Consider the following 27538-nt stretch of genomic DNA (forward strand, 5'->3'; position numbering starts at 1 on the left):
GTGCAATATCAAGAGTGAACCTTAATGGAAACTATGCACTTCTGACAACTGTGGTATGTCAATGTAGTTTTATCAGTTCTAACAAATGTACCCCTCTGGTGGGGATGCTACTAATGGGGGACGCTGTATGTGTGTAGGAGGTATGGGAATTCTTTATACTTTCTACTCACTTTTGCTGTGAACTTAAAACTGCTCTAAAAAATTGTCTGTTTTTTTTTTTTTTTAAATCAACAGATCAAGCCTCCCCAGTAGAAATCATCTACATTCCTCTATAAGACCAGTGATAATACGGATTCTTGCTAGAGCCAACCCAGTATGTCATCTCTCACTGACCTGCTTGAGAATATTCTGTTCTCTCATGAGCTTCTGCCGTTCTCTGTTGGGCTTGGAGAAGACCACTTCAAGAACATCTTGACCGGAATTGGTTCCGCCAGTGACGAAGTAAACCAAGTCTTCCAGCAGCTTGGTTACAGATCTTGGGAGGAAAGAAGCCATTATACATGGGACGTATTTGATGTTTAACAGAATCAAAACAACCATGGAAGCTTTCAGGCTTAAGCATCCAGTCACACAGAAGCAAACCCATTCTTCCCAGTTTCCTTGAAATTGTCAACTAAGGTCAATTACCAGTAAGAGTGAAACAGAGACAATATTTCACAAAATAGTAGACATTACATTTTAATCGGATATTACATTTATCTCGGATAATGCAGGAGACCCCGGTTCAATCTCTGGGTAGAAAAGAACCCCTGCAGAAGCAAATGGCAACCCACTCCAGTACTCTTGCCTGGAGAATCCCATGGACAGAGAAGCCTGGCGGCCTACAGTCCATGGGGTTGCAAAGAGTTGGACATGACTGAGCAGCCAACACACACAGCCTCCACCACTGATATTTAGTAAGGTAGTTCCAAAGACCAAGCCGGAGGTAGGAAAACAGAGAAGGAAGGAGATCTTCAGAATAGTGAGAGCAACTATTGAAAACCACAAGTTGAAGCCACCCGTTAAGTGCTAAGGCCTGGCGCTCTTCCACAAAGCTCTTCAGAGCACTTCTCTCTCTGCCAGGGATTTTAAAACCCACGGTGGGTGAGAACGAGCATATGCGGTTCTTGCAGAGAGCCCTCACCTTCTTTCATTCTGGGTGATGGTGCCCTTCTCCAGCTTGCCCGCTATGGAGCCCAGCACCTTGCTGGCGTCATTGGCAAAGTCCAGATCCCGAACCTCAGCAGGAGAGACTGGCACTATGGCAAAGGCTTCCTTGTCCTCTTTCACGGGAGAGGTGCCAATCTGAAATGAAAGATGGGCTTTGTGGGAGAGTCCCACTGCCTGCAATGCAGGAGACTTGTGCTTCAATTCCTGGGTCGGGAAGATCTCCTAGAGAAGGGCATGGCAACCCAACTCCAGTATTCTTCCCTGGAGAATCCCATGGACAGAGGGGCCTGGCGGGCTACTGCTCATGGAGTTACAAAGAGTAGGACGTGACTGAGTGACTAACACTTTCACTTTCTACTGGATTGAGAGGGGAAGATATTACTCAGATGCTGGATTTATAGAACTCTAGGCAACTGAAAAAACTTGGAGCTCTCTTACTGTTAAAATAAACTGGACACAGAAAAACACCTGGAAAGATGAACCTCAAATCGTCAACAGTTGTTACCTCTAGAGGTTGGTAATGTGAAGAAAATTAAGGCAGGAAATGGGGTAGTACTATGATTTTACAGCTTCATTTGTTACATAGAGCATCTGAGATGTTTGTAATTTAAAAACATATATTCATAGGGAAAAAGCAAATATACAGAATGGTAATTATCAATCTTGAGAGTATTCTAAGGGTAGATGCTACACTGTTCTTTCAAGTTTTCGATATACATGACGATGTTCATGGAAATAAAAGAAAAAAATTCCAATAATCTTCCCCGTCACCAAAAAGTATTATGTGAGAGTATCATTTCATTTTCTAAAGAGAAAAACCCTGTGTCTGTGAATATATGCTCCATGAGCCTAGAGAAGGTCAGAAAGGAGGGATAGGCTTCAGGGGGAGAGAAATTAGGTTGGAAGAACTTTCGAGAAATAAAAGTATCTATTTAAATACATGAAGAAATAAATAATAAAGACTGGAGGAAACCAACTAGGTACGTGATGCACCTCAAGGCACAAGCAAACATTCCCTCAGCCAAAATTAGCCTCCAGACAGACAAGAAATCCAGACAATTGCTCAACCTTTAGGGCAGAAGCCATGAAATAAAATAAAAGGTTCTAGTTATTTCAAAGCCCTGGCCCTGCTTTAGCCAGGTCCCTTGGAAAGAATTCTTTCATCAAACACAGGTTTGTCCACAACCACACGCTTGCCAAAGCAACAACTATTTCAGGGATCCATACGCCCCCGTCTGCCCTCAATGGAGCCCTTTCATCAGGAACCATGAGACCAAGGGAGGCAGCCAAGCTTGTGGACTTACTTTCAGCATCACGGGTTTTTCTTCTTCCTTGTCAATGGGGATGTTTGTGCTGTGAACCCAGGTATTAGTACACAAGTGTCGGAGCCGGACATAGGAGTTTCTAAAGGGAAGAAAAACAGACTTCAGGGACAGGACTACTGAGGTTCTCTATACCCACTGGCCTAGAATACATCCTTTAAGAATAAAGAAAGGATACCAAAATGGCTTTCTGCTATATACAATGGACAACATAAACTTAAGAGCGAAAGGTTCTCGTCCAATATACATTCGATGTGTCTGCAATTGCACATCATTCACGACAACTCTCACGTGACTGTGCTGTGCTTATTTCTAAATGCAGGCGTGCTTCACTCTACTGCACCTGGTTTTCTTGCCCTTCATAGATACCGTGCGTGTGTGTGTGTGTGTGTGTGTGTGTGTGTGTTTTCCTTCCAAATACACAGTTTGTTCATCATGCAAGTCTGTCGGTTCCATTTTGGCAATGAAGTATTTTTCAATTAAGATATGTACACTGTCTTTTTAAACATAATGCTGTTGCACACGTCATATATGACTGCACAGGAAAACCCAAGAATTTGTGCAACTCACTTTACTGTGATATTCACTTTATTGCGGGGGTCTGGAACTAAGTCTACAACATGAGGTATGCTGTGTATAAAATTACATCCCATGAATGACTATCTCAGAACAAACTGCACACAAGACAGAGTAACAGGAAATATTTACCGAGTATCTACTAGTGCCTATCGTGAGACATAAAGCAGTAATGGAACTACTCATATGCATCAATAAAGCAAAAAATGGTGTCATAAAATGTGTGAAAGAAAATATAAATGCAAATTTAGTAATCTTGTGTGGCAGAAAGTCTTTTGAAGCACATAACAAAACAAGATTTCTAACCTCAAAAGTAAAAGATGGATGTATCTTATTACATAGTTTAAATTTTACATCTTCCATTCAGCAAAATTTAAATTTTTCAAACCCATCATGAAAAAAATTGAAAGAAAAATGACCTGGGAAAATAAAAGATTAGTATATAGAATAAAAGATTATTCATCCAGATATATAAAGAGATTTTGAAAAACAGTAAGAAAAACAATCACGAATACTGGAAATGAAAATGGAGCATGTACACAAGCCAGTAATTTAATAAAGAAACTTAAGTGACCAATAAACATCCAAGTACATATTTAACTTTCTCAATTAATACAAATTAACATAATATATCATTTTATTGTATTATATTTCCAAAGGTCTTGGAGTTTGGATCTCCCCCAGTGCTTAAAAAGATGAGCTCTACACACTCATGGTAAGAGTGTCGACACCTTAAACTCTGGAAGAGAGTCTGGCACTTTGTATAACATGAAATGCATCTATCTTTTCACCTAGCAATCTCATTTTTACATTTCTTCTTTTAAGAGATTACAGCACAGGTACTAAATGAACCATAAAGATGTTCAACGAAGCATTATTTATAACAGTAAAATCTTCGCGTCTCCTGCATTGGCAGGCGGATTCTTTACCAGTAGCACCACCTGGAAAGTCCAAAAACCTATGAACTACCCAATGTTTCAGTAATGAAATAGTTAATTATAATATATAAGACAGAATAGTACACTCTTTAAAATGGTTACAATTGATATTCATTTACTTGGAAATATGAACAGGACATATTGTTCAATGGGAAAAAATGCTAAAAATAGGTTATGATTCATTTGTGATAAATAATATACAGGTTATCTGTGTGCCCAGAGACCTGTCTGAAACTACGGAGAAACAAAATATTTCTTGTAGTTATCTCTGAATGGTTAAATTTTATGTGAGTTTTTTTTTTACTTCCCAGTTGGTTCTCCATGAGATTTTGAAATATTTTAAAAAATATTTTAAAATATTTTTTATTTCTTATACAGTATTTTGTAAATTAATTTTTATTGGTGTATAGTTACTTTACAATGTTTTGTTAGTTTCTGCTGTACAGCAAAGTGAATCAGCCATATACACACACGCACACGCACACACAAAAACATGTATCTCCTCTTGTTTAGATTTCCTTTCCATAAGGTCATCACAGAGAACTGAGTAGAGTTCCTTGCATTATATAGTAAGTTCTCATGACTTACATATTTTATATAGAGTAGTGTGCTGTTTCTTTTTACAGTGAGCATGAACCATTTTACAGTGTTTTTAAAACTTGCTTCTCTTTTAAAGCAGTAATCATGCACTTAAGGAATCTACAGTAGCGTTAGTGAGATGAGATGGATGCACAAGAAGCAAATGTGAGTAACAGGAGATGTACAATAAAAAGCATTAAAATGGGAAACAGTCAAGGTAAGCACTGAAGGGGTTTTAAAGGAAGACATTAAGGAGGCTTTAGCGAGTCATGGAATATATAGTTTCTTTTAATAGGAAACTTAAGTTGGAACTTAAAACACTGGAGGGACCAGGGCGGACAGGGGAGCATGAAAGTGATTTGTATTAAAAAGAATTCTAAACAACAGCATCCCAAGTTCCTGGGAAAGAGGCAAGGGGAAGGGCATGTCGAAGCAGTCACATCTTTTTAGTAGACCCTCTGCCTTTCTTCACTTTAACTATCTTGAACATTACAAGTGATACTGACTTTGAATAGCATGAATATAAATTAAACAACATGCAGAAGAAACTTGACAGAGATTTGCATTTTTTCTTCTGAGGAATTCAGATGCATTTTCTTATTCTCAAAGTTTAAGCAAAGCTTGGGTTTAATTGGATGACTGATTACATTCTAGAGTTGTACATTGAAGTTCATGTAAAATACCAAGGACATTCTATCCATTTAAAGTCTCATCCCTAAACATTAGTTCAAAAGCCAGGACAATTTCAAAAAAAGCCACAAAGCTGGATGCTCTTCTGATGTTTATTTAATGCATTTCATTTGCGTATACTGCAATTTTATTATCTTGTTTATTACATCCAGGATTTGCCACTATCCCTTTTATTTTGGTTGGAAGGATTCTTTTTGACTGTCCTAGAAAGTTCTTTACTGGTAATATTTCAGGTACTTTCATGTATCTATCCACAGACTTTCTGATCTTCAAAAAATAAAATAAAATTTAGCACTACTTTAAGATGGTGGGAAATGAGTGTGTACTCCTACAAACAGTTTTTTATGACTGCCTTGAATCAGCGAATAGGAGGCCCTGTTCACTTTTGGCTCTGAGATTGGTGGCCAAGGGCAAGAACAGATAAAAATTTGGAAAGCTAAGACCAAGTGCAAGATCAAAACTACTAATGAACACACTGGTAGACCATGCCAGACACTTTTTCCAGGGGGAACACAAGGCTTCCCTTGCTTAAGAGTTTACAATCAGTCTGTCTATGGACAACTGCCCACAAAGAATGTTTTCTAACAGAGAAACAGTAATGAATCAAGGGGACAGAGAAGCAGGGGTCTAGAGCCAACCAAAGTTGTTTGGCAAGCTGACTTGTTGACCAAGTTCAAATTTCCCCTTCCCATGGGATCATGGGGATTTCCAACCCATCGGGGAATGTGGCCAACTGGCACCTGATTCCTATTCACCAAGGAAATGTCATGAAATATTTGATAGCTATTTTATATCACATGTTTCTGTTCTTTTCTATCCCTTACAAAATAAAATACATAGCAAATAAAAGTCATTCCCTGTCTTTCAGGTGCCTAAAAAAATCCACTCAAGAACTTCTGGAATAGAGAATACAACATACAGAAAGGTACTTAACAGAAATGCAATGGGATTCTACAGTCCCTATCTTTATCTAGGTAGTCAGTGAGAAAGGACACTTTACAAAAGTTATCTATCCTACTCCAAACCATATTTTTTTAGTGACCTCAAAATCAATCAAAGACCTAAATGAAAAACAGCACAAGCTATAAAACTCTCAGAAGAAAACATTAGCATCAATCTTTGTGACCTTGTATTAAGCAACAGTTTAAGAAACCAAAATCATTAGCAAGCAAAGGAAAAAGTGTACAAACTAGACTTCAACTAAAAATTAAAAGCTTCTGTGGTTCACAAGACACCATCAAGAAAGTGAAGAAATCTGCAAATACCTGCAAATCATATCTGGTAAGGTGTTTGGAATAAAGAACACTAACACAATAATGAAAAGAGACATAATCCATTTTTAAGTGCAAAAAATAATGGGCAAAGGATCTTAATAGATATGTCTCCAAAAATGACATATCAATACAAATGGTCAATAAACACAAGAATAAATGAAAAGACTATCTCAACATCATTAGCCATTAGGGAGACTCAAGTCAAAACCACAGTGAGATACCACTGCACACTGACTAGGATGGCTCAAATATTAAAAAAAAAAAAAAAAAGACAGATAAACAAGTATTGGAGAGAAACATAGAGAAACTGGAGCCTTCAGACATGGCTGGTGAAAATACAACACCCTAAAGGTAAAACTGGAAGTTCCTCAAAAGTTTAGACATGCAGTTACCACGTGACCCAGTAATTCCACTCCTAGGTTATAGACTCTTGAGAAAAGAAAATGTATTCACACAACAGCCAGAAAAAGGCAAATAACCCAAACAGCCAACAATTAATAAGTCAATCAATAAAATGTGCCATAACCATATAACAGAATATTACTCAAGAATAAAATGAAATGAATACATGCTACAAAATGGATGAATCTTAAAAAAATAAAATAAAACACTAAGTGAAAGAGGTCAGTCACAAAATGCCACATGTGATTCCATTATATGAAATGTCCAGAACAGGCAGATCAATAGAGACAAAATGTAGCTTAGTCTAAGGCAGGGGAATGGAGGATGGGGAAATGAGAGTGATGGTGAACAGGTACAGGGCTTCTTCTTGCAGTGACGAAATTTTTCTTAAAATCTATTCTGATGATGGCTGCCCAATTCTGCTAATCTAATAAAAATCAATGAATTGAGCACTTTAAGCAGGTGAGTTGTATGATACATGAATTGTATCTCAGTATATCTGTTACATTTCCTTAAAAGCAGTCTACATCGGGACAAACTTGGGAGTACGTGAAGCTGTGCACATATTTGGGATCTAACAGGAGGACATCTTCAGTTTTCCCCAGATTCTCAAGGCGTTCACGACCCAGCAGAGGGCAGGAACCAGTGATCGTTGTACTGAACGGTAATCAATGGCCTCCCTGTGAGGTTCTCTTCTGTGTGGACGCTGTTTCAGTGTATCACTCTGAGAGGGACAGGAAGAGGACCCAGTATAAGAGAAGCCTCTCCTCCACTTCTGACAGCACCCAAGCTGCAGTTAACACTTTCACAGCCCAACTCTGGCTGAGCAGTTAAATGGTAATGACACACAGGAATAATGAAACATACAGGAATCCTCAGAGAGACAGGCCTTGTGTACACCCTACCACTGGCCGTGAGACCTCCACTACCTAAGAATGTGTTGAAGAGTTAGAATTGCCAGAACAGACTTGTCTGTCTTAAATGTTTAAGATTCTGATTTCTGCGATGGGGCTCGCTTACTTGTGATAAGTTGTTTCAATTCTCTGAGCCTCTGTCTTCACCCTCTAAGAAGGGGCAAATAATACTACTTATCTCATAGGAATTTTGATGAAGATGAAATTATATATATAACATGAGCATTTAGCATTATAAATGGCATGAAGTCACCACTCAAGTGTTAGTCACTATTAATACTTTTGTTGATTTTGTTAAGAGTGAGTTTTTTGTTTCATTTATGGTCCGGTTATTTCCCCCTAGAATGCATTTTTATGCAACAAAACTAAGAGTAAAAGTTAATTAAAATAACTGAAGAAGACTGATCTGATCTCTCAATATCTCTAATAAAATTTACTATGGACTGAGTGCATTTCAAATGTTCCATTTTCCAGAATTTTTTTTCAAGTGTTTATTCAGTTCACCAGGAGATCTCTCACGTTTTGGAAAAGGAGCGAGAGAGTAAAGAAAACTAGAAATATTGAGCTACCTGAGCTTAAGGGTTTGGCTTGTTTACCTAAACACAGCACATCTCAGGCAACTACTGAGAACTTACAAACGATGAGCTGTTTTAAAAATAAAAATTAGGTATCGTTTCAATGGGAAACCAGAACAAATCCTATACCAAATCCTACATGAAAGCTCCAAGAAAGAAGATGATATTCTGGACTCCAAGAAACCCAGTCAGGCAACACAAACTCACTTGTGGTAAGTCTCTTTGGACTCCTACCTCGGGACGAGGCTGTCGCCTCCACGGAGCGTCGTGGGGTCCAGCTCAAAAATGGAGGAGATATCATTGCCCTCGGGCACAGAGACCAGGGAGTACACCATCTTCTCTTGGGCATTTCGCAACCTGCTTCGGGAGGCATCCTGATCAGGGTCCACCTGGGGAGGAAAAGTCATCAGGTCAAGGATTCTGCACGCCACACCCTTGCCTCACTACAATCACTGCTCTGTCCACAGGAACGGGGAAGAAGCAATCGTGAACATCAGCAGTCGTCAGGAGAAGTACCACAGCTTCACAGCGGTCACCAAAGATGAGAGCTGGCTACCCATGCCAAGAATGTTCACACCCTGCCTCACTGTGTTGCAACAAAAACGCTCAAGCAACATGGTGCTGCAATGCTATATAACTGTCCATGGGCAGAGTGCTCTATGTGGTACATCCTTGGACAGTGGGTGGGAGAGAGGAGAAACACTGAGAAAACTTAGCCTGTGGGTGTGGTTTATGGGTGGTGGTGGTAGCCTCCAGTGAAACTGTCTACAAGAAGATGACACAGTTATTTCCCAGGGAAAAAAAGATGCAATGAAATAAACCTGAATCCAAGTGTTTGTAAGCAGTTATCCCCATGTGGCCAAGAAGAATATTTGAGATGTCAGCCTAGCCCTGAAAAAGTGTTCCTAATCAATCAATTGCCAAGGACCATTCAGGGGGAAAAGGGGCCTCTCCTGCTACGTGCAGGATATGGCAGAGACTGAAGACAATCTCTGACAATGAAGGCTGATGAACAACAATGAAAGCTTTCCCACTAAACTAAAGATGCAATCAGTCTCCGAAGCCCATCTGCCGAAGAAGACTGGAGCAGCGTGCCGAGCCTGGTGTCTGCTCTGACAGGCTGCACAAGGTCGCGCTCTGCCCTGGGACTCTGCGCCAGGTTATTTTTGAAGTTTAACATCCTTGCAAGATGACAGTATCCACCTGCATCTACCAGGAAAAGCACATTTCCCTTGTCTCCGTCTTGCTTTGCTCGGGCTGAGGCCCTGCTTCCTCTCCAAATGGAATGGAGAGAAGAAAAGCAAATCTAACAGGCAAAGGAGAGAGCGTGAGAGAATTTCATTCCATGGGGCCCGAGTTCTAGGATTCTAGGCGAGACTGCTTTTTTAGTCCATCAGAGGCATCAACCTTTGCCTGTTAAAAAAAAGGAAGGAAAGAAAGGAGGGAAGGAGGGATACAGGAATGAATTAAGGAAGAAAGGAGAGAAAGAGAAGAAAATGCAAACAGCTCTTCTAATATCCCACATCTCTGTCTCTCCCTGCTCACACTCCCGCCTCTCACACCCTATTGTTGTTGTTGAGTCGCTCAGTCATGTCTGATTCTTCGTGACCCCATGGATTGTATCCCACCAGGCTCCTCTGGCCATGGAATTCTCCAGGCAAGAATACTGGAGTGGGTTGTCATTTCCTTCTCCAGGGGCTCTTCCAGACTGAGGAATTGAACTCGAGCCTCCAGCACTGGCAGGTGGATTCTTTACCACTGAGACATCTGGGAAGCCCTCACGCCCTCTACCTCTATCTGAACAACACCCACCCCCAGTGGTTCTTCTATCTACACCCACACAAACATCGGCTGGAGGACATCAGAGCATCTCCCCGAGCTCCACTCATGAGAAATCACTTTGAATGGAATCTGTCCTCTTTGAACCAGTGCTACACACACCACTCTCAGAAAAAACCCTGACCTGGTTCCAGTGTGAGACATGAGGCTCAGCTACAGGCTGGCAGTTACTCTCCAGACCGGTCACACATCCAGAGAAAAAGGACAGCTGTGCTGAGTCCACGGCCTGTGGCCTGTGACTCAGCCAAGCGTCCTGTGCTTGCTGTGTGCAGTCGGCGTGTGCCACCTAGTGGGAGCAGAGGCGCATGGGCACCAGGCCGTCAGCCCACAGCTCTACTCGAGTTCTTTCTGTCCCTGCAGCATCAAGCCCATGGCTCAAAGGCCACTGGATTCAGAAAGAAGAGAACGACAAAGCTGAGCGCCGTCCCAGGTAAGACCAGAGGTTTGGGGTGCCAGTCTCAGGAAATACACGATCAATAAGCAGAATGAGAAGCCTCTTCTTCCCAACTGCCAAGGGTCCCAGCCAAGAAGAGGGTGAAGGGTGAAGGACCCTCCCGACGTTGACACCTTCCCCTCCAGAGGCAGGAGCTCGTAGGTGCACCGTGAGCTTCCCAGCACCCTGCCTCCACGTGAGGACCCCCACTCATGCAATAACCTGAGCAGCTGGAGCAACGCTGTCCAGATCTGCAGCCAGGCCCGCTGCCTGATCACGCTACCGTGGCACAGAGAAACAAGAAAGAGGAGACAGCCGACTGCACTCCCAAAGACCCAAGGCATGTGGCCAGTGAGGACCACTTCCTGCTTCCTCACGCATCAAGTGAAGACGGAAGGACCTGCTCTAACTCCTTTGTGGAGCTGCTGGGCAGCCCAGACAAACCAGTGGGGAAAAGGCACTGAAAACAGTTATTATCCTCTGCAACTCACAAATATGCCAAGTGTTTACTAGGGGCCAGGCACTTCATTGCACAGCATCTCACTCCATCCTTACAATGAGCATATTGTCCACACGTACAGGTAAGGGAAGTCGGTCTCAAAGAGGGAACAGAACTTGTCCAGAACCATACAGCGCACAAGCAGTGCCTCTTGGAGTGGGAAATGGCAACCCACTCCAGTATTCCTGTCTGGAAAACTCGAGGCACCTGGAGGGCTACAGCCCAAGAGGTTGCAAAGAGTTGGACATGACTGAGCATGCACACTGCTATTTAAACCCAAGTCTGGGACTTTCCTGATGGTCCAATGGTTAAGAATCCACCTGCCAATGCAGGGGACATGGGCTCCATCCCAGGTGTGGGAAGATCCCACATGCCGCGGAGTAACTAAACCTGTGCACCACAACTGCTGAGCCTGTGCTCTAGAGCCCAGGAACTGAAACTACTGAATTCTGCATACCTTAGAGCCCGTGCTGCACAAGAGGCGGCATTGCAATGAGAAATCTGCACACCACATCAGAGAAAACCCACGCGCAGCAACAAAGACCCGGTAGAGCCAAACAAATAAAATAAAAATGAATAAACCCAAGGCTGTCTCTCTCTTCACTCTACTTTCGATCACTCTGCTCTTCCTCCTACGCTACACATATGCCTGTCTTTCCCTCACACACGAAAGGCTGGGAGAGCAGGTGCACCTGCTGGAAAGGCTGGGAGAGCAGTCCTGTTCCCCACAGCGCTCAAGGTTCACTCAGACATCAGCTCACACTTAAAGAAGCCACAGGTCCCCCTCAAAGTCACCTCCAAAGGGAGTCTTACTCTGTGCAGCCTCAGATAGCGGCACCAAGACCCAGGTAAGCAAGTGACCCAAAGACCATCTCGACTCTCAAAATAAGAAAGGTGTCAGGATGAATTATCTTCTGAAAACTGAGGCCCCTTCCAGTCCCAGTGTTGGAACAATGATCGGTGAGGACAATGTGGGGATGATGTGCAGAGACTGCCCTGCACGGGGGTGGAGAGCACGACTGGGTCAGTGTTTTATTTCAGCTCACGGCAGTTGTGGAAGGTCAGCTTTCCAAATGGGCTTCAGCAGTGAGGGTGAAGGGCATGAATGGAAGGAGCAGGGCCCTCCGGTGCTCCCACAAGGAGTGGAAAGAGAAGATGAACTCCGCCAGCAAGTCCAGGAACTAAGGGCAGGAATTCTCACTGAGAACTCCTCTGCATTTCTTAAAAGCTAACCTCTGCTCAAATCTACCTAGAAAGTTCATGGCTTCCTGCAGAATTCACAACGCTTTCAAAGACAACTACACTGTGTGTTATCTCCACCTCAACTCCCTTCATTAATGTACAATGTTGACATCCAATTTTTTCAAAATTGTACTAAAAGATAATACCCTTAATACCACCTACCATATTCATCATCAAGATGATCACATGGACACACAATGTGGAATAGAGCAGCAACTATTTGGTTTTGGTTCTGTTTTGTTCATCTTAGACCAGAATGAAGCACTCCACAAGAGAACTCCATGACTAACACCCATCATTTCCCTGTAACACAACCACTGCCCTCTTCACACTGTGGACACCAAAACCCCCAAGTCCCTCCATATCAGGATTAATTGGCAATAAGGCCTCCAAAGAAAGGTCCAGCTTAAAGATCCGGCATTAAAATTCTAAATCACGTAACAAGATCTATTTCTGACTTTGCACAGAGGACAGATAGTTAGACCACTGAGTGCCTAACCAGAGGTAAAGCCTCACGTGCTACCTCCACGGTCTAAACAACAGTGTCCACCCTACATGCTCATTCCTTGAAGAAATCTTGGTGAGTCATAGCTTCAGGTCAACAGCAACAGGACATTCATGCACAAAACGCTGGCTCTACAGAGACCATCACTGTGTCCAACCTAGCTGTATTCCAAGAGATACCTTGAACTTCTGCAACTTAAGAGATGGAAACCCCCTGACTAAGCACACAGAAAGAGTATGATGACCAACAGTCTCTTGGACCAATCAGGACACAAGGGGACATGACTGCCCTCAAGGGAAGCACAGAACAAGACCCTCTTTTAGGGCAGTGTAGGTCTCCCCTTCCCCAGCACTTAGTGACCACAGGGGCAGTTTCTTACATGGGGTTCCAGATCATACGGCCTCACCCTACCAGACGAAGACAAGAAGGCTCTTGCCCATACTTACTGAGGGCTGAAACTCCAGGCATTCTTCCTCAAAGTCAGGGTCTACCTGATGAAAAAGAATCATTAGGAAATTAAAACATCCATTGCTTTCTCAAGGACTCGGCCCTGCTTGCAGGAGACATCAAGGCCTGTGAACATCTTTGGACAGCTAAGAACTTGTCCCTTCCCTCTGTTCACGAAACCAGCATGCCACAACAACAACACACGTCACATGAGTACAACACACATGGAACAATCTACCAGTAACCGACAGATGGCTCTCAAGTGTAGACAGAGGAACACAAAGAATCCACTAGCAAAGCAACAGTTAAAAGCCTGAAATAAATAAAAGATCAGTATCCAGTCATTGATAACCCTGCTTATTTTGAATCAGAAATAAAAAAAAAAATGGTCTGGCTTTCAGCAAAAGTTACATTCACCCCAGAACATAACAGATAATGCAACAACCATTGACCTCTGGCAAACCATGTCATCAACATTTCTCAGAGCTGGTTAGCTGGGTCCATTTCTATGGCTCCATTATAAATTTCAACTTAGTCTTGATCTTCAGCTCTTCAGTATTTCAAAAATCATCAGTTCACACAAGTGTCAGGCATCCCAGAGGGGTTGGCACATTTAGATTGAGGTCAGCTGCCACAGTCTGATACCCACACATCACCTTGCAAATCTCTGAGCAGTCTCACCAGTGGTACCAGCCAACAGCAGGTGTCTTTTGATGTACGGCTAGAATCTGGTATGAATATGCATCGTACATCTTCCAGCAGATCAGAGTAAAGTGCAACAGCTGTCACACAGTAAGATGGCTCCTTAATACAAAAGTTAAAAGGAAATTTCCTCCCATGCTTCAGCGGTGAGTCTTGCCTTTCCTCAAATACCCTTCATGGGCATTTAAAACACACTTCCTTGATGTTTTACATTCCTGTAAGTAAAGGATCTTGTCGAATCCACTGATCCTGTGAGTAAGCAAGCTCTATAAAATCACCTAATTCTATATGTGTTTTAATGCTTCTAGCTTTACATACCATGTTTCACTACGGCCGAGGCTTGGTCATTTACCTTAGGATTGGGGTTGGTAAACAATAAGATGTGGGGAGAGTAGTAGGCAAGAGCAAAATGGAAAGATAATCCTAAAGCCCAGATTAGTGTGAATTTTTTTTTTTTTAAGATCTATTCTCTTAGCCACCTTCAAATACATCTCACCCTTGAATAAGGCTGAAGTTACTGGGTATATAATTTATAGTTGGCCCTCCAAATTTGGTAGCTCAGGCAATAAAGAATCTGCCTGCAATGCAGGAGCCCCGGCTTCAATTCCTGGGTCAGGCAGACCCCCTGGAGATGAGAATGGCAACCCACTCCAGTATTCTTGCCTGGAGATTTCCATCAACACACCACGGTGTTGCAAAGAATTGGATTCAACTGAATGACTAACATTTTCACTTTCTCCAAATTTGCGATTCCTCCACATCTGCAGTTCTTCTGCATTCTCAAATTCTACCAGCCACAGACTGTTTAGTTATGCAGCACTTACTATGCAGAATGTGCTCAGCCGCTCAGTCACGTCCGACTCTTTGCGACTCCACGGACCATAGCCCACCAGGCTCCTCTGTCCATGGAATTTTCCAGGCAAGAATACTGGAATGGGCTGCCATAACCACAGGTAACTGGACCTGTGTGGTTCAAATCCACATCATTCAAGAGCCAGATATATACAGTACAGTATTATTAACTATAGTCACCATGCTGGACATGACATTCTCATGACAGCAATGTTTTCTAACTGACTTCCTCCCCACATCTTGATCAGAATCCCTGTCAAATGTTAAAATGTGTTCATTATTTTTGCTTCTTGTCCATAAGTAGGGAAACGAGGTGGAAGGAAACAGAGAAACAGAAGGAAAAGCTAGGTAACAGAGCAGCACCCTAAGCCTCTAACTACCCAACGGCTACAGGTAAGTGAGGAAAGAGAAGTGCATTACCATGGAAAGAGAAAAACCACAGGGCTGCCACTTACCTCTGCTGCTAAATAATGCCCTGTAGCAAGATGCTTGAAACGGAAGAGGCTGTTCCAGTACCCTGCTCCTCCTCGACACGGGTCATGTTGGACCACCTGCAAGAAGAGAAATGATTACCAGGAGTAGAAGAAATGTCAACCCATATAAGGATGACACCAAATCTGAGATATCACATAGAAGTCATAGTTCAGGAGTGATGTTTACTAGCTGACAAACAATTATTATCTTCCAATAAAACTGCTCCAAGTATCTCCTGTAATTTTAAGTAATGTTTCTCCAAAGGAGAAGTAGAGTCCCCTAATTAACATGAAATGGTTGTAAAACAAAGTTCAATTGGTTTTCAGATTATCTGCCTTAATCATAATGAAGAAGCTAAGATTCTGGACTTCATCCACATAAGGTAAAACAAACAAAAATAAGTCTCATGAAAACCGGTAACGACAACCTATCTATGCCCTCGTGCCCTGTGACATGTGCCCAAGCCTGTGGTCTGAAGCCAGATGCTCACAGTGCCTGGAACAACTTACTATAACAATAAGTGTAACTAGCATCTGCTCAGGAGTGATACTGGCAATGGTAGTTGGTGCTGTAATTAGACACCACACACAGTACAGGGACTTGCCACAGACAATGAGAAAACTGCATTAAATAGACAAAACAACTGGGTTCTGATGCTGGATGACACCGAGTTCACAACTGTGCTCTCAGAGAAAGGAAAGAAGGAGACCTTCATAACCACTCCAGTTTCTGGCTGGGAGGTCCTCTTCGGATGGAAGCATCAGGAAAGAGAACTCACACAGAGCACTCCAGTCTCAGTGAGTTGAGTAGATACGTCAGAATTCAAGAGGACTGAGGGGAAAATACAGAGCTCCCCAGAAAGAAACTCCAGAAATCTGCACGGGGCCTCCTACAGTCTTTGGTTGAACATCAAGCTGCATGTGTATACAGTAAGACTCATCCCCTCCCCGCCCAAGGCCTAATATAAAATGAGAGGGAAGTGGTAAGCTCAACAATCTGGGAGATCACATATAGCTAGAAGGTTTCTGACCTACCCAGCTAGAGGAGTGACTAGTTGAACACCTGGGGCATTCAGTATAGACAATGAAAGGGTCATATCTTAGGAGCTGGGCTAGCACAGTCCCCAAAACAAATGCTACAGTACACGTGACCTAATGAAGCTTAGCAACAAACCTCCAAAGGATCAAAGCAATCCAGAACTTTCTTTGTCTGACAAAACAAGTCAATACTCTTTAAAAGAAGGCAATAGAATCTGGATACTCAACAGTGACATCACAATGTATGGCATATTGTCATAAAGCAGTGGACAAGCAAGAATCAGAAAAATGTGACCTGTCAGACAGTATCGAAGGATCCAGTTTGTCCATGGGGGTTGGTGGGGGCTGGAAAAATACCTGAGAAACAGTAACCCTCAAATTTCTCATTTTGATACATATGCACAGACCTCAAGAAACTCAGATTTCAAAGCAGCATAAATACATACACACTCACACAATCATCAAGACACAAAATAATAAGATAAATATAAAACAGAAATAAAAAGAAATTTTCTTAAGTAGCTAGGGGAAAAAAACTAGGGCTTTTTTTTTTTTTAAGTAGTTAAGAGGCAAAAAGCTAGTGCTTCCCTGATAGCTCAGTTGGTAAAGAATCCCCCTGCAATGCGGCAGACCTGCAATGCAACACATTGTGATGTCACTGTGTTGAGTATCCAGATTCTACTGCCTTCCTTTAAAGAGGATTGACTTTTGTTTTGTCAGACAAAGAAAGTTCTGGATTGCTTTGATCCTTTGGAGGTTTGTTGCAAAGCTTCATTAGGTCACGTGTACTGTAGCATTCCTTGGGTTGGGAAGATCCCCTGTAGAAGGGAAAGGTTACCCACTCCAGTATTCTGGCCTGGAGAATTCCACGGACTGTACAGTCCATGGGGTCACAAACAATCAGACATGACTGAGCAACTTTCACTTTCAGGGGAAAAAAAAGACAAAAAAGGGAACAAAGAAGAAAAGAAAACCAGTGAATTCACAACAGGAAATAATGCATGCAAGACAACAATGGATTAGCATCTTCAAGCATGAAAAGAAAAAACTGTTTACATAAAATTTCATGGTCAACAAAAATACCTTTTGTGAATGAAGGCTGTATGAAGAAATCAGAATCTTTAATACACTGCAGTTTGGAACATAAAATAGTGTCAACAAGATAGTGCAGCCTTTCCTCAAAAGGTTAAACGAAATTACCATATGCCCCACAATTCCACCCCAGAGAGAACCGAAACTCCTCACAGAAGCTTGTACGTGAATGTTCACAGCAGCAGTATTCACAACAACCCCAAAGAAGAAACAATCCAAATGCCAATGAAAAATAAAATATGGTAAATACGGTGTATCCATACAATGGAATATTATTTGACATAAAAGGAAATGAAATGCGGATATGCACGGCAATATGGATGAACTCTGAAAACCATATGCTAGATAGAAAAAGTCAGATACAAAAGACCACATATTGTAGGATACCATGTATATGAAATGTTCAACACGGGAAAATCTATAGAGATAGAAAGTGGAGCACTGGTTACCAGAGGTGGGGAGGGGGCAAGTCTGAAGAGAAATGAGGTGTGATTGCTAGGAGTCCAGGGCTTCTTTTGGATCTACTAAATACCATGGATAACTATACACTTTAAATTTGTGAATTGTGTGATGTATGAATTGTATCTCCATACAGCTTTTATTTCATAAAAGGAAAAAAAATATTTTTAATTAAGGTGAAATAAAGGTATCTTCACAGACAAATATAAAGCTATTTTCTTGTTTTCAAATGAGAGCTGAGAGAATTGGCCAGTGGTGGACCTGCCCTACAAGAAATGATAAAGAAGTTCTTTAGGTTGAAGGAAAATGATTCCAGATGAAAACTCAGTTTACACCAAGGAATGACGTGCTGGAGATGATAACTATGTGGATGAAAGTCGCTCAGTCATGCCTGACTCTTTGCGACCCCAGGGACTATACAGTCCATGGAATTCTCTAGGCCAGAATACCAGAATGGGTAGCTTTTCCCTTCTCCAGGGCATCTTCCCAACCCAGGGATTGAACCCAGGTCTCCCTCATTGCAGGCGGATTCATTACCAGCTGCACCACAAGGGAAGTCCAACTATGTAGAGAAAAGACTCCTAATCTCTCATTTTCCCATGTTTTTAGCATACAAATGACTCCTTAAACAAGGCAAAGTAAGTAAAAATGCACTGTTGAGTTTATAGCAAACACAAGAGAATAATACCAAAAGGACAGGAAGGGAGAAAGAGAAGTAGGGTTGACCCTTTAACAATACTGGTTTGAATTGCATGGGTACGCTTACACATGGATTTTTCAATATTAAATATTGCAGTTCTACATGGTTGGATGAATTCAAGATGCAGAGGAATCATGAACACAGAGGGCCAACTATCAGTTATACACAGATTTTTCAACCATGCAGAAGGCAAGTGTCCGTAACTCCCACATTGTTCAAGATTCAACTGTATACTATTGTAAAGTTCTTATATCACACGGGAAAAGATTAACACTATGTAAAACTGGCAGGGAATATGCTGAAGATGTATAATGAAAATCCTAAATCATGATGAGAAATATAAAATACATGGTGTTGTCTTCCTTCTTTTATTTTGAAGGGGCACTTATGTTTCTAAAATCTTCAAGAAAACAATAAAAAAGGAATAAATTCAGTGTTTCCCTAGGCTATTCAGAGGGAAAATTGGCAGGAAAAGGTTTGTGGGGGGAGTAAAAATTAAGACAGCTGTTTTCTCTCAGAAGAAAAAATATAGATGTTCTGAAGCAGACCCGTAAGTACCCAAAGTTTTCAAAGTCTATACTGCAGAAACTCTCCTCAAAAGGTTGCATGTTTCATTCATTTCAACTAGTTTGCAAGTGAAGAAGACGCAGTACTTTAAGTTTCTAAAGTCAGTCACAGTGACTTCTGTAGGGTTCTGATATTCTTAATAGTTTCTTGATTTATGAATCGAGTCCCAAGTTCCTGCAGCCTGGATATACTGCCCTTCAGTTTCTGCTTTGTTTCGCAGGATGATCCTCTGCTCCTCCTCAAATGAGGTTACTGAGTTCTAACCCAAGGCTGCCTGCTATTTCCAAGTCCACATCAGTATCTGACAAGAAGTGACCTACTCCGTTCATCTCTTCTTTCTGAAATATAGGTCATCCTGTTAGTAGCAGCTCAGATGCTAGCGCCTTCAGGAAGTCTTTCTTAAACCCTTGCCCAACCTCAAACTCCTTCATCACCTCCAGAGGACAAGGAATGTGCCTCCCAGCACCTTCACCATCCAGTTATCAGTTGGGCATCTTTTTATCCCATCACCAATTTGCACTCACCTACCATCATGCTGGTTAGGCACTTGATCACTTGTTGTATTGATAGGTAACTGAGCAAGGGAAAGAAAAATACAGAAGCAAGAGATGATCGGATGACCCGGAGAAAGGAAACTGGAAATTTTCAGTTGGGAGTTGGCTTACCCTGCATCCTTCTGATAAGGCATGATGTGTGTGTTTCTCTTAGTTATTCCAAGTCATCCCTTGTCCTTGGAACAAGGTAGTTGAAGTTCCTGGATCTGACTCTATTCCTATAAACCCACGAGTCCTTTCTCCCTGCCTGCCCTGCGCCAACCCTTACCTCCACCTCCCACAGGGCTTTTGAACTGGTGGCGGACGTGGCAGACTGCCGGCCGGTGGTTCTCAGGAAGACGTGCTGCTTCTTCCTGTGCTCATCACAGGTGAGAAACTTCTCCTGCTCGGCATGGAACAGCCTCACCACGTCACCCTGAGAGTCGACACACAGAGGGGTTAAGGAGAGTGCATTTAGAGAGAGAACTGAAGACGAGCCACGCACTGCCCAGCCAGTCATGTATCCAACTTACCCCCTTTAATATGTCATCCTTGTTGTCACTCCATTTCATGAAAAGGACTATTTTCCAGCTTGTATTGCAATTGACGGAATTGACCTGGAAAGCAAATTTAAGAGTTATTTTTTCACATATTCCTCAACAACAATGTCTTCCTGCCCCAAAGGGCCTCACCTCTGTCCAAGAAACAAGACTGTGCTTCGGTCCTCCAAGCCTAAAGACTGGCATCATTAAGACCACAGAACTTGCACATTCAATTGACCTGTTAGAAGTCTCTGGTAATAAATGGATAATTTCTACCAATCACTATGTATATTCCAGCTGTGGCTAAGGGAAGTAAGTTCCTCACCCTTCTGGAATGACATCTTCTTTGCAGCCACTGTTTGTACACTAAAGACATTCTATGCACTGGGCCAATATTCACTAATATATTTAATCCTTAGCAACACCCTAAAAGGGCTTCCCTGGTGGCTCAGTGGTAAAGAATCTGCCTTCCAGTGCAGGAGATGCAGGGTGGATCCATGGATCAGGAAGATCTCCTGAAGGAGGGCATGGCAATTCACTCCAGTACTCTTGCCTGGGAAATCCCATGGGCAGAGGAGCCAGTGGGCTATAGTCCATGGGGTCACAAAACGGACGGTGACTTGGTGACTAAACAACAACCATCACCACCCTGAAAAATAGCAATAACCATCATGTCCATTTCAGAGGTAGGAAAACTGATGTCCAGGGAGACTGGGTAATGAATCTACAGTCACAGAGGTAGAGAAGGGCAGATTCGGGATCGGAATCCACAGTATCTGACTCCAGACCTTGTGCCCTCCACCACTAGGCAAATATTCATGTCACAATCAAGCTACTGTCCTTGTGTCCTGTAATTGCCAATTACTTTAAGTAGATGTATTGCCAAAAGCAAGATGCCAGTCTTGCAGGCGTGTTCATAGCTGCCAATGCAGGGGAATTAGGCTCTCTCTTTAGGGGACCAATTAGAAAAGGGTGCTCCTCTGGCCAAAAAGCATTGGTACAAGGGAGCCTCCTCTGGTTTAAGAAATTAGAAAAATGGTCTCCCAGTGATACAAAGCTTAGCAAACTGAGGCCTGAAGTGACTATCACCTCCCACCGACTGAACAGTCTTATACAGCCTCGTGTGACAGGTCTTGGTTACCTCGCCTGCAAAATGGGTACACTCTCCTGAGTCAGGACTCAAGTCACTGTTACCACGCCCATGCTCCGGTCCCAGGAAGGCTGAGGGCTCCCATAGCACATGCTGCTCACAAGTCATAACCGGATTTCTCTTACCTCGTTGCAGCCTGGGTTATCCACCAGCTGATGGCTGCTGGCATGTAAGGGCTGGCCGGCATTCACGGGGTTCAGAACAACCTTGTCACCTATGACCACCTAAAAAGGAAAGAATCCACAGAGCGTTTCACCAAAAAAGTGCAGAATGAGCAGTGGCTAGTTTTGGGAGAAGCCGAGTCCACATAGAAGGCCCTAAAGGTAAATTTTTGCCTACAGTTGTCATTGATTACCTAAACATGCTTTCAAAGTTAGGCTAAGCAGGAAGAAAAAAGTCCTACCTCTGTTAGATTCAGTTAAGGCACTTGCATAAGTAAGTTTTAGGGGTAGAAGCAGAATATTGTCTGAAGTAAGTCTTTACCTTTGAGAGAATAAAGCTATACATTTATAAAGCAATGACATTTATACTTTTTTGAAAAGTCATATTAAGAAATATGGTTTCCATTATGACCTGGTCAAACATACATATGTAGACATATGTGTATACATACATATATGCATGTATGCACAGATATACGTATCTAAGACAAAAGTTACCCACGCCAAACAATCTTATCCCCATTATGTTCAACACAGCTTGATACTATCTATTCTATTTCACTTTCTAAAATAATAGTCACAAATTACTAAATTGATATCTTAGCCTATGTGCAGATAGATATCCTGTCCTTTGAAAAACACTGTTCTACAAGTATTCAAAAAAACACTATTCTACAAGGGTAAGAATCCAAAATCATCTAATTTTCTCAACCAAGGCACCAATAAAAAGATAACCTTAAAGGACAGGAAAGCAAAGGACATGCTAGAAATTAAGTTCAGAACAAAGCACCCTTCCTTGTCTTCTATTATGGAAGCAGAAGGAAAAAGAATGGAAAGGATGGTTTCCTAAAATGTAAAACCCATCTCTTCTCAGTTTGATACATTTGGGGAAGGCATACTATCAAATTTTCTCTAACTCCAAATGAATATAATTATGTTAAATACATTAAAAAAAATCCAAACCTTTGGCTGAAATGTAAGCTTTTCTGGACTAGTTCTCTTATACTCAGCTGATGATGACTACTGTATACCAGCTGCCCGGGGTGGGGGTGGGTGGTGAGTCCTGGCACTAGATGCTTCAGGTATATTGTATATACTTTAATAGACACACATATAAACTAAAACATTTTGAAACTACCTGGAGTTTGTATACTTAAATATTAAAAAATGGCAAAATCCAGTTTCAGGTGGAGGCTAGTTGAGCATTTTGGTAAGAATTTCACACTGTTTAAACACGTATTTCTTTTGGTAGAAACAACTATTTTAGAATCTTAACAAGGTTGGAAATATTGCTGATAGCATTTATACATAGTGATAGGTAAGTATACGACCACATAAGCACACAGTAAGGTAGATAGTATCAGGATGGTTCTAAGTGGCCCTGGAAAGGATGACTTATAACTTTCTGGGGCTTTATAACTTAATGACCTCCCCTACCCAGAAAAGCGCAGCTCACAACCAACCACAGGCACCGAAATGGAATGAAGAACATGCAGTTACTGACAAAGACCAACTGAGGCTAATCCTAAAATCCACTCTCCTTCTCTATCAATCTACTTCTTTCCCCATCCTCTGTTCTAACTTTATTTTCCAAATAGCAAAGCATTTCTACTCTACCACTGATACAGAAGGAGGGGGATAGTGCTCAGGACAGTCATACACGACAGCAGCTTTCGTGGTAAAGTCACCGAGGTAATGGGCTCCTCGTATGAATTTTTTCAGAAGCCCAGTAGGAAAAATAGAGCTACTGTATGTACGTCACACTTCACTCCAAATTCCCCTGTTTCCCAAACACTGGTTTCCATAGTGAGCCCCTCCTCCTCCTACAGGATAAGCCTCTGGCTCCAGCTTCAAATCTCTCCTAGCTGACCCAAGCATGCAGTCATGGTTGGAGGCCCGGCATGGAGCTCTCGCGGGGCTGGGAACGTGCACTTACGCTGTCTCCGATGGATCGCAGCTTGTAGAACGGCTGAATGTAAAACCAGGACCCTTCGTTTCCGGCCTCATCCAATGTTACTCGCATGGCATTCTTCTCCAGCAGGGCCGGAAGCCTCTTATTCACAGTCAGGTATTTATTGCTTTTCAGATGCAGTAGCTGGAACCACCGAGAGAATAAGGTGCCTGTCAGCACGTCTCCGAATCTTTACCATTTCTCTTTCAGCCATATAAAATATGTATCAAACACTCCTCCCACCACTGAGCTGCCTGTGAAGTTAGAGAGCCACAGAAGGGCCTAGGGCAAGGGGATGATTAGAAAAGGAGAAAGAGCAAAGGGGGTACAAGCAGAAGGAAGAGGAGAAGAAAATTATTTCCCCCCCAAAACAGCCTTGGACCAGATGGATGTCACTCAGGTAAAGGGCACTGTCCGATAGAACAGCACTCCTGCCATTGGTTACCAGGAAGGGGTCTAACCCCACGTAAAGGGTCTAAAGAACTGCAGTCTGAATATGCCCTGACACAAGGGTGGAGCTAAGGAAGGGCACTTCTGAACAAGAGACACAGTTCAGTTTAATAGAGGACCCCATTAGGGGGATTCTCAATTCATTTGAGAAAACATGACTGCTATGATTTCTACCTTGAATTTCTAAGCACTCTATTCTTAATACTTGGCAAGTGGGTACATGAAAGGGATGGAAAGACTGAAGATCTGGATGGGAAACGTCCCATAGTAAGTCTAGACCAGGAAGAGTTGACCAAAGCTTCCCAACTCAACAGGCTGTAAGAGAAGATGGAAGGGAATATGGAAGCCTGTCCAATCTCTGGAGACATGACAGACGAGCATGAGATGCCACTGCCAATATCCCTCTTTCCAGGGTCGCAGATAGTTTCTAGAACACTCCCAGGAGGTTTACAAACTGCCAGGGTTACTGGAAGTAGAGGAATAACTTGTCTGATCCATGAGTCTCTGACATCCTCTAGCCATGATACACAAAGGGAAGTTAATGCGTTTCCAAGCCTTCGTTCTTACTCTGATGAGTAGCCCTGATCCTCCAGGCACCTGCTGAGGTGTTGGGTTTGGGTGGTGTGTAACCTGATAATACCTATTGGTGGATGTCAAGATCTAGGGGAAATAAGAAATATTAGGTAATATGTGTTCAGAGGATACTCTGTGACAGGTCCCTGTCAATCATCATAGGCAGCAGACACCATTATTATTACCATTTTGCTAGTGAGACAACTGAGGCATGTCAAGAATTCTTGCTCTAAATCTCAGAGGAGAAAAATTGGGAAGGAACTCCTCTGTCAGTTGTAAATTTAATATTAGCATTAGTAAAGAGAGGCAAAGTAGGAGTTTGGGCTTAACACAGACGCACTACAATATATAAAATAGATAAACAACAAAGACTTCCTGTACAGTACAAGATACTATATTCAATAGCTTGTAATTACCTTTAATGGGAAAGAGTCTGATAAAAGAATGGATATATATATATACATGTATGTGTATAACCGAACCACTTTGCTATATACCCGAAACTGACGCAACATCATAAACTAACTATACTTCAATTTTTTTAATGGTTTTTTAAAAGCCATATTTGGCACTGGACTTCCTCACAGACTGTTTTCTGCAAGGACAGACCCAGGCGGACTTTTCTTTCCAGCAAAACCTGTGGTAGCTATTTCTTAAATTGTGTTTAATCCTTTCCAATTTATAGGTACCAGAAATAAACAAGTAAACCTCATAACCCATTAGTTAAGACCTGAGACTCATCATCAAATATTCTACCTGAAGATACAGAATTGCTCTTATTACTTCTGGTGACCAGCCCTTCCATCAGTTTTTACCAAATATGAGGAACTTTCAAGGAATGCAAGTTAGGCAAGACCTCAACAGTCAGGCTCCTCTTTAGTTAGGAGCTTCCCATCTAAAAAATGTGGACAGTCTGAATTAACAGCTTCCAAGGACAGAAGTGGACTCTCACATTGAAAGAGTCCAGCCTAATCAGAAGAAATGCCAGAACTTTTCCAATAAGCTGGCTGTCTCCATGGGAGTTTTATGTGTCCAAATAGGGTTTACTCTGCTTGCTTTTCATTTCACTCTTTGTAATGTTTCAGCTCCGTGACAGAAGTGTGGTTCTGACCTACCTGGATTACGTTGCCATACTGGATCACGGTACCCAGCAATTTCCTGTTTTCAGTCTCATTCTGCTTCTTTTCCAAGTCTGCAGCATGCTGTTTATGGAGAAGGAAGAGTGTCACAAAGAGGCCACAATGTGTTTCACTTCTCCACTGTGATGCAGAACCAACATAGCCAGTTCATACAGAACCACAGAAAGAAGTAAATATGAATACCTAAGTACACCCAGAGGCTAAGCAAGGAGCAAGGGGTTTAGCAATCCAACCCACTATGCCTTTGCTTGTTGGCCCTTTTGACTTTTCAAAAATGTGTTCTTTCTTTTAAGGACTTCACATATATCTGCTTCGCGTAAGACTAAGTCAAAAGTTTATATATTTTTAAAGAAAACAGGGTAAGGTTGGAAGGGAAATTGCACAGCCCTTTTATGATTTGCAAAGGTTGTCTTTATAGCTCTGGAGTAAAATAAAACAGGATTTAAATACTGGTTTTGTGACCTGGATGTGTTATTTAACATCTGTGAGCCTCAGTTACCTCTTCTGTAAAATGAAAATAAAAACAGTACTCTCACCTCATAGGAATCACTTAGCACGGTTTCTCATCACAGAAGGATTCATGGAGTGTTAATTTTTATTGTTATATACCAATTATAATTTATGTAATTTTCATGGTAGTTCCCTGAGGAGAAGATGATTATTCTAATTTAATAAAGAAGAAACAGACTCAGAGAGATGAAAAAGTTTGGTTGACAATGCATAGTTAGTTGAATGATGGCTACAAAAGGAGTTTATATTGTTTTCTCTACTACTATGTATATTTGAAATTTTGCTTAATACTGTCATTTAAAAAAATTACACAGCTACTAAGTAAGTAAGAGACAATCTCACACCCACATTTGGGTAAACTCCAGATTGATACAGTCACAAATGATGCTGGAGATGTTACTAGCCTAGGGAACATGATACAGCTGAATAGAGGGTTTCCAAAACAGTCGGCTGAGCAACTGAACTGAACTGCAGGGCTCCAACCCACACAGTCCTTTTTCTTCATTTCCCTGTAGAACTCAGTAAGGACTGTTAACATATGATAACCATGCTCAAGGAGAATTAGTTTCATCCTAGGCAATTAAACTGCCGTTCCAACCCCTGACTCCCAAACCCAGACTAAGTAAAACCAAAGTAAAATAACAGGGATTTCTTCTAATCTGATGGGTGATAAATGCATGATGATGACCAGCAGTATCCTTCAGAACCGTTTCCAGCATTCTCCTCCTTGAGTCTCCCCTGGCCTTCAGACAAGATGCCAGCAGGTGCCACGGGGTAATGAGCTTCCTTCCCAGGTCCCCATTTCCACAGGACACTTTAGACCTGATCTTGGTTCCACCACAAACCAACTTTACCATCTTGGCCAAGTTATTTAATCTCACTGAGCCTCACTCAGCATTCTCATCCACAAAACGAGGACAAAAATAAACTCTTTTTCCCCCCCTCTCTCTCCCATCATGGAGATTAGAGAAAATGCATACTAGAAACCAAACAGGCATTCAACACATTTTAACCGTGATTGTTATGCATAAGTCTCTATAACTAGGAAATGTCCTAATGATGAGAATTTCGGAAAGTGGACTACGTTGGCTGGATGAAGAATCTTCCCATTTCCTAAGCTCAGCATCCACTCTGCCTCTACCGGGAAGATAGGTATTTTTAGGAAGCCATATCTTTTGAGAAAAAAAAGCTGCAGGCAGCAATCCTAAACTGGAAACAAACCACATTAAAGGAAGGTAAGGGTCTGCCTATATTCATATAGA

The 27538-nt window shown here is 42.0% G+C and overlaps 1 protein-coding gene across 4 annotated transcripts in view; it reads right to left on the bottom strand.

The window, feature by feature from the left end:
• The window catches only part of ITPR1 (inositol 1,4,5-trisphosphate receptor type 1), a 321362-nt gene that overhangs the window by 184151 nt on the left and 109673 nt on the right, over positions 1-27538 (bottom strand). For 2 of the 4 annotated variants that reach the window (XM_068981700.1, XM_068981698.1), the window contains exons 4-14: positions 25743-25829; positions 23590-23748; positions 21618-21716; positions 20334-20417; positions 20090-20236; positions 15394-15489; positions 13384-13428; positions 8654-8808; positions 2454-2553; positions 1124-1284; positions 334-475 (exon numbers count right to left, since the gene is read on the bottom strand). In XM_068981700.1, the coding sequence (XP_068837801.1) occupies positions 334-475; positions 1124-1284; positions 2454-2553; positions 8654-8808; positions 13384-13428; positions 15394-15489; positions 20090-20236; positions 20334-20417; positions 21618-21716; positions 23590-23748; positions 25743-25829 (1275 nt within the window). The remainder of the gene's footprint in view (positions 1-333; positions 476-1123; positions 1285-2453; positions 2554-8653; positions 8809-13383; positions 13429-15393; positions 15490-20089; positions 20237-20333; positions 20418-21617; positions 21717-23589; positions 23749-25742; positions 25830-27538) is intronic. The other 2 variants (XM_068981702.1, XM_068981699.1) reach the window with 1 other exon arrangement.

Source organism: Capricornis sumatraensis, chromosome 10, assembly GCF_032405125.1.
Source record: "Capricornis sumatraensis isolate serow.1 chromosome 10, serow.2, whole genome shotgun sequence".
Classification (NCBI taxonomy): Eukaryota; Metazoa; Chordata; class Mammalia; order Artiodactyla; family Bovidae; genus Capricornis; species Capricornis sumatraensis.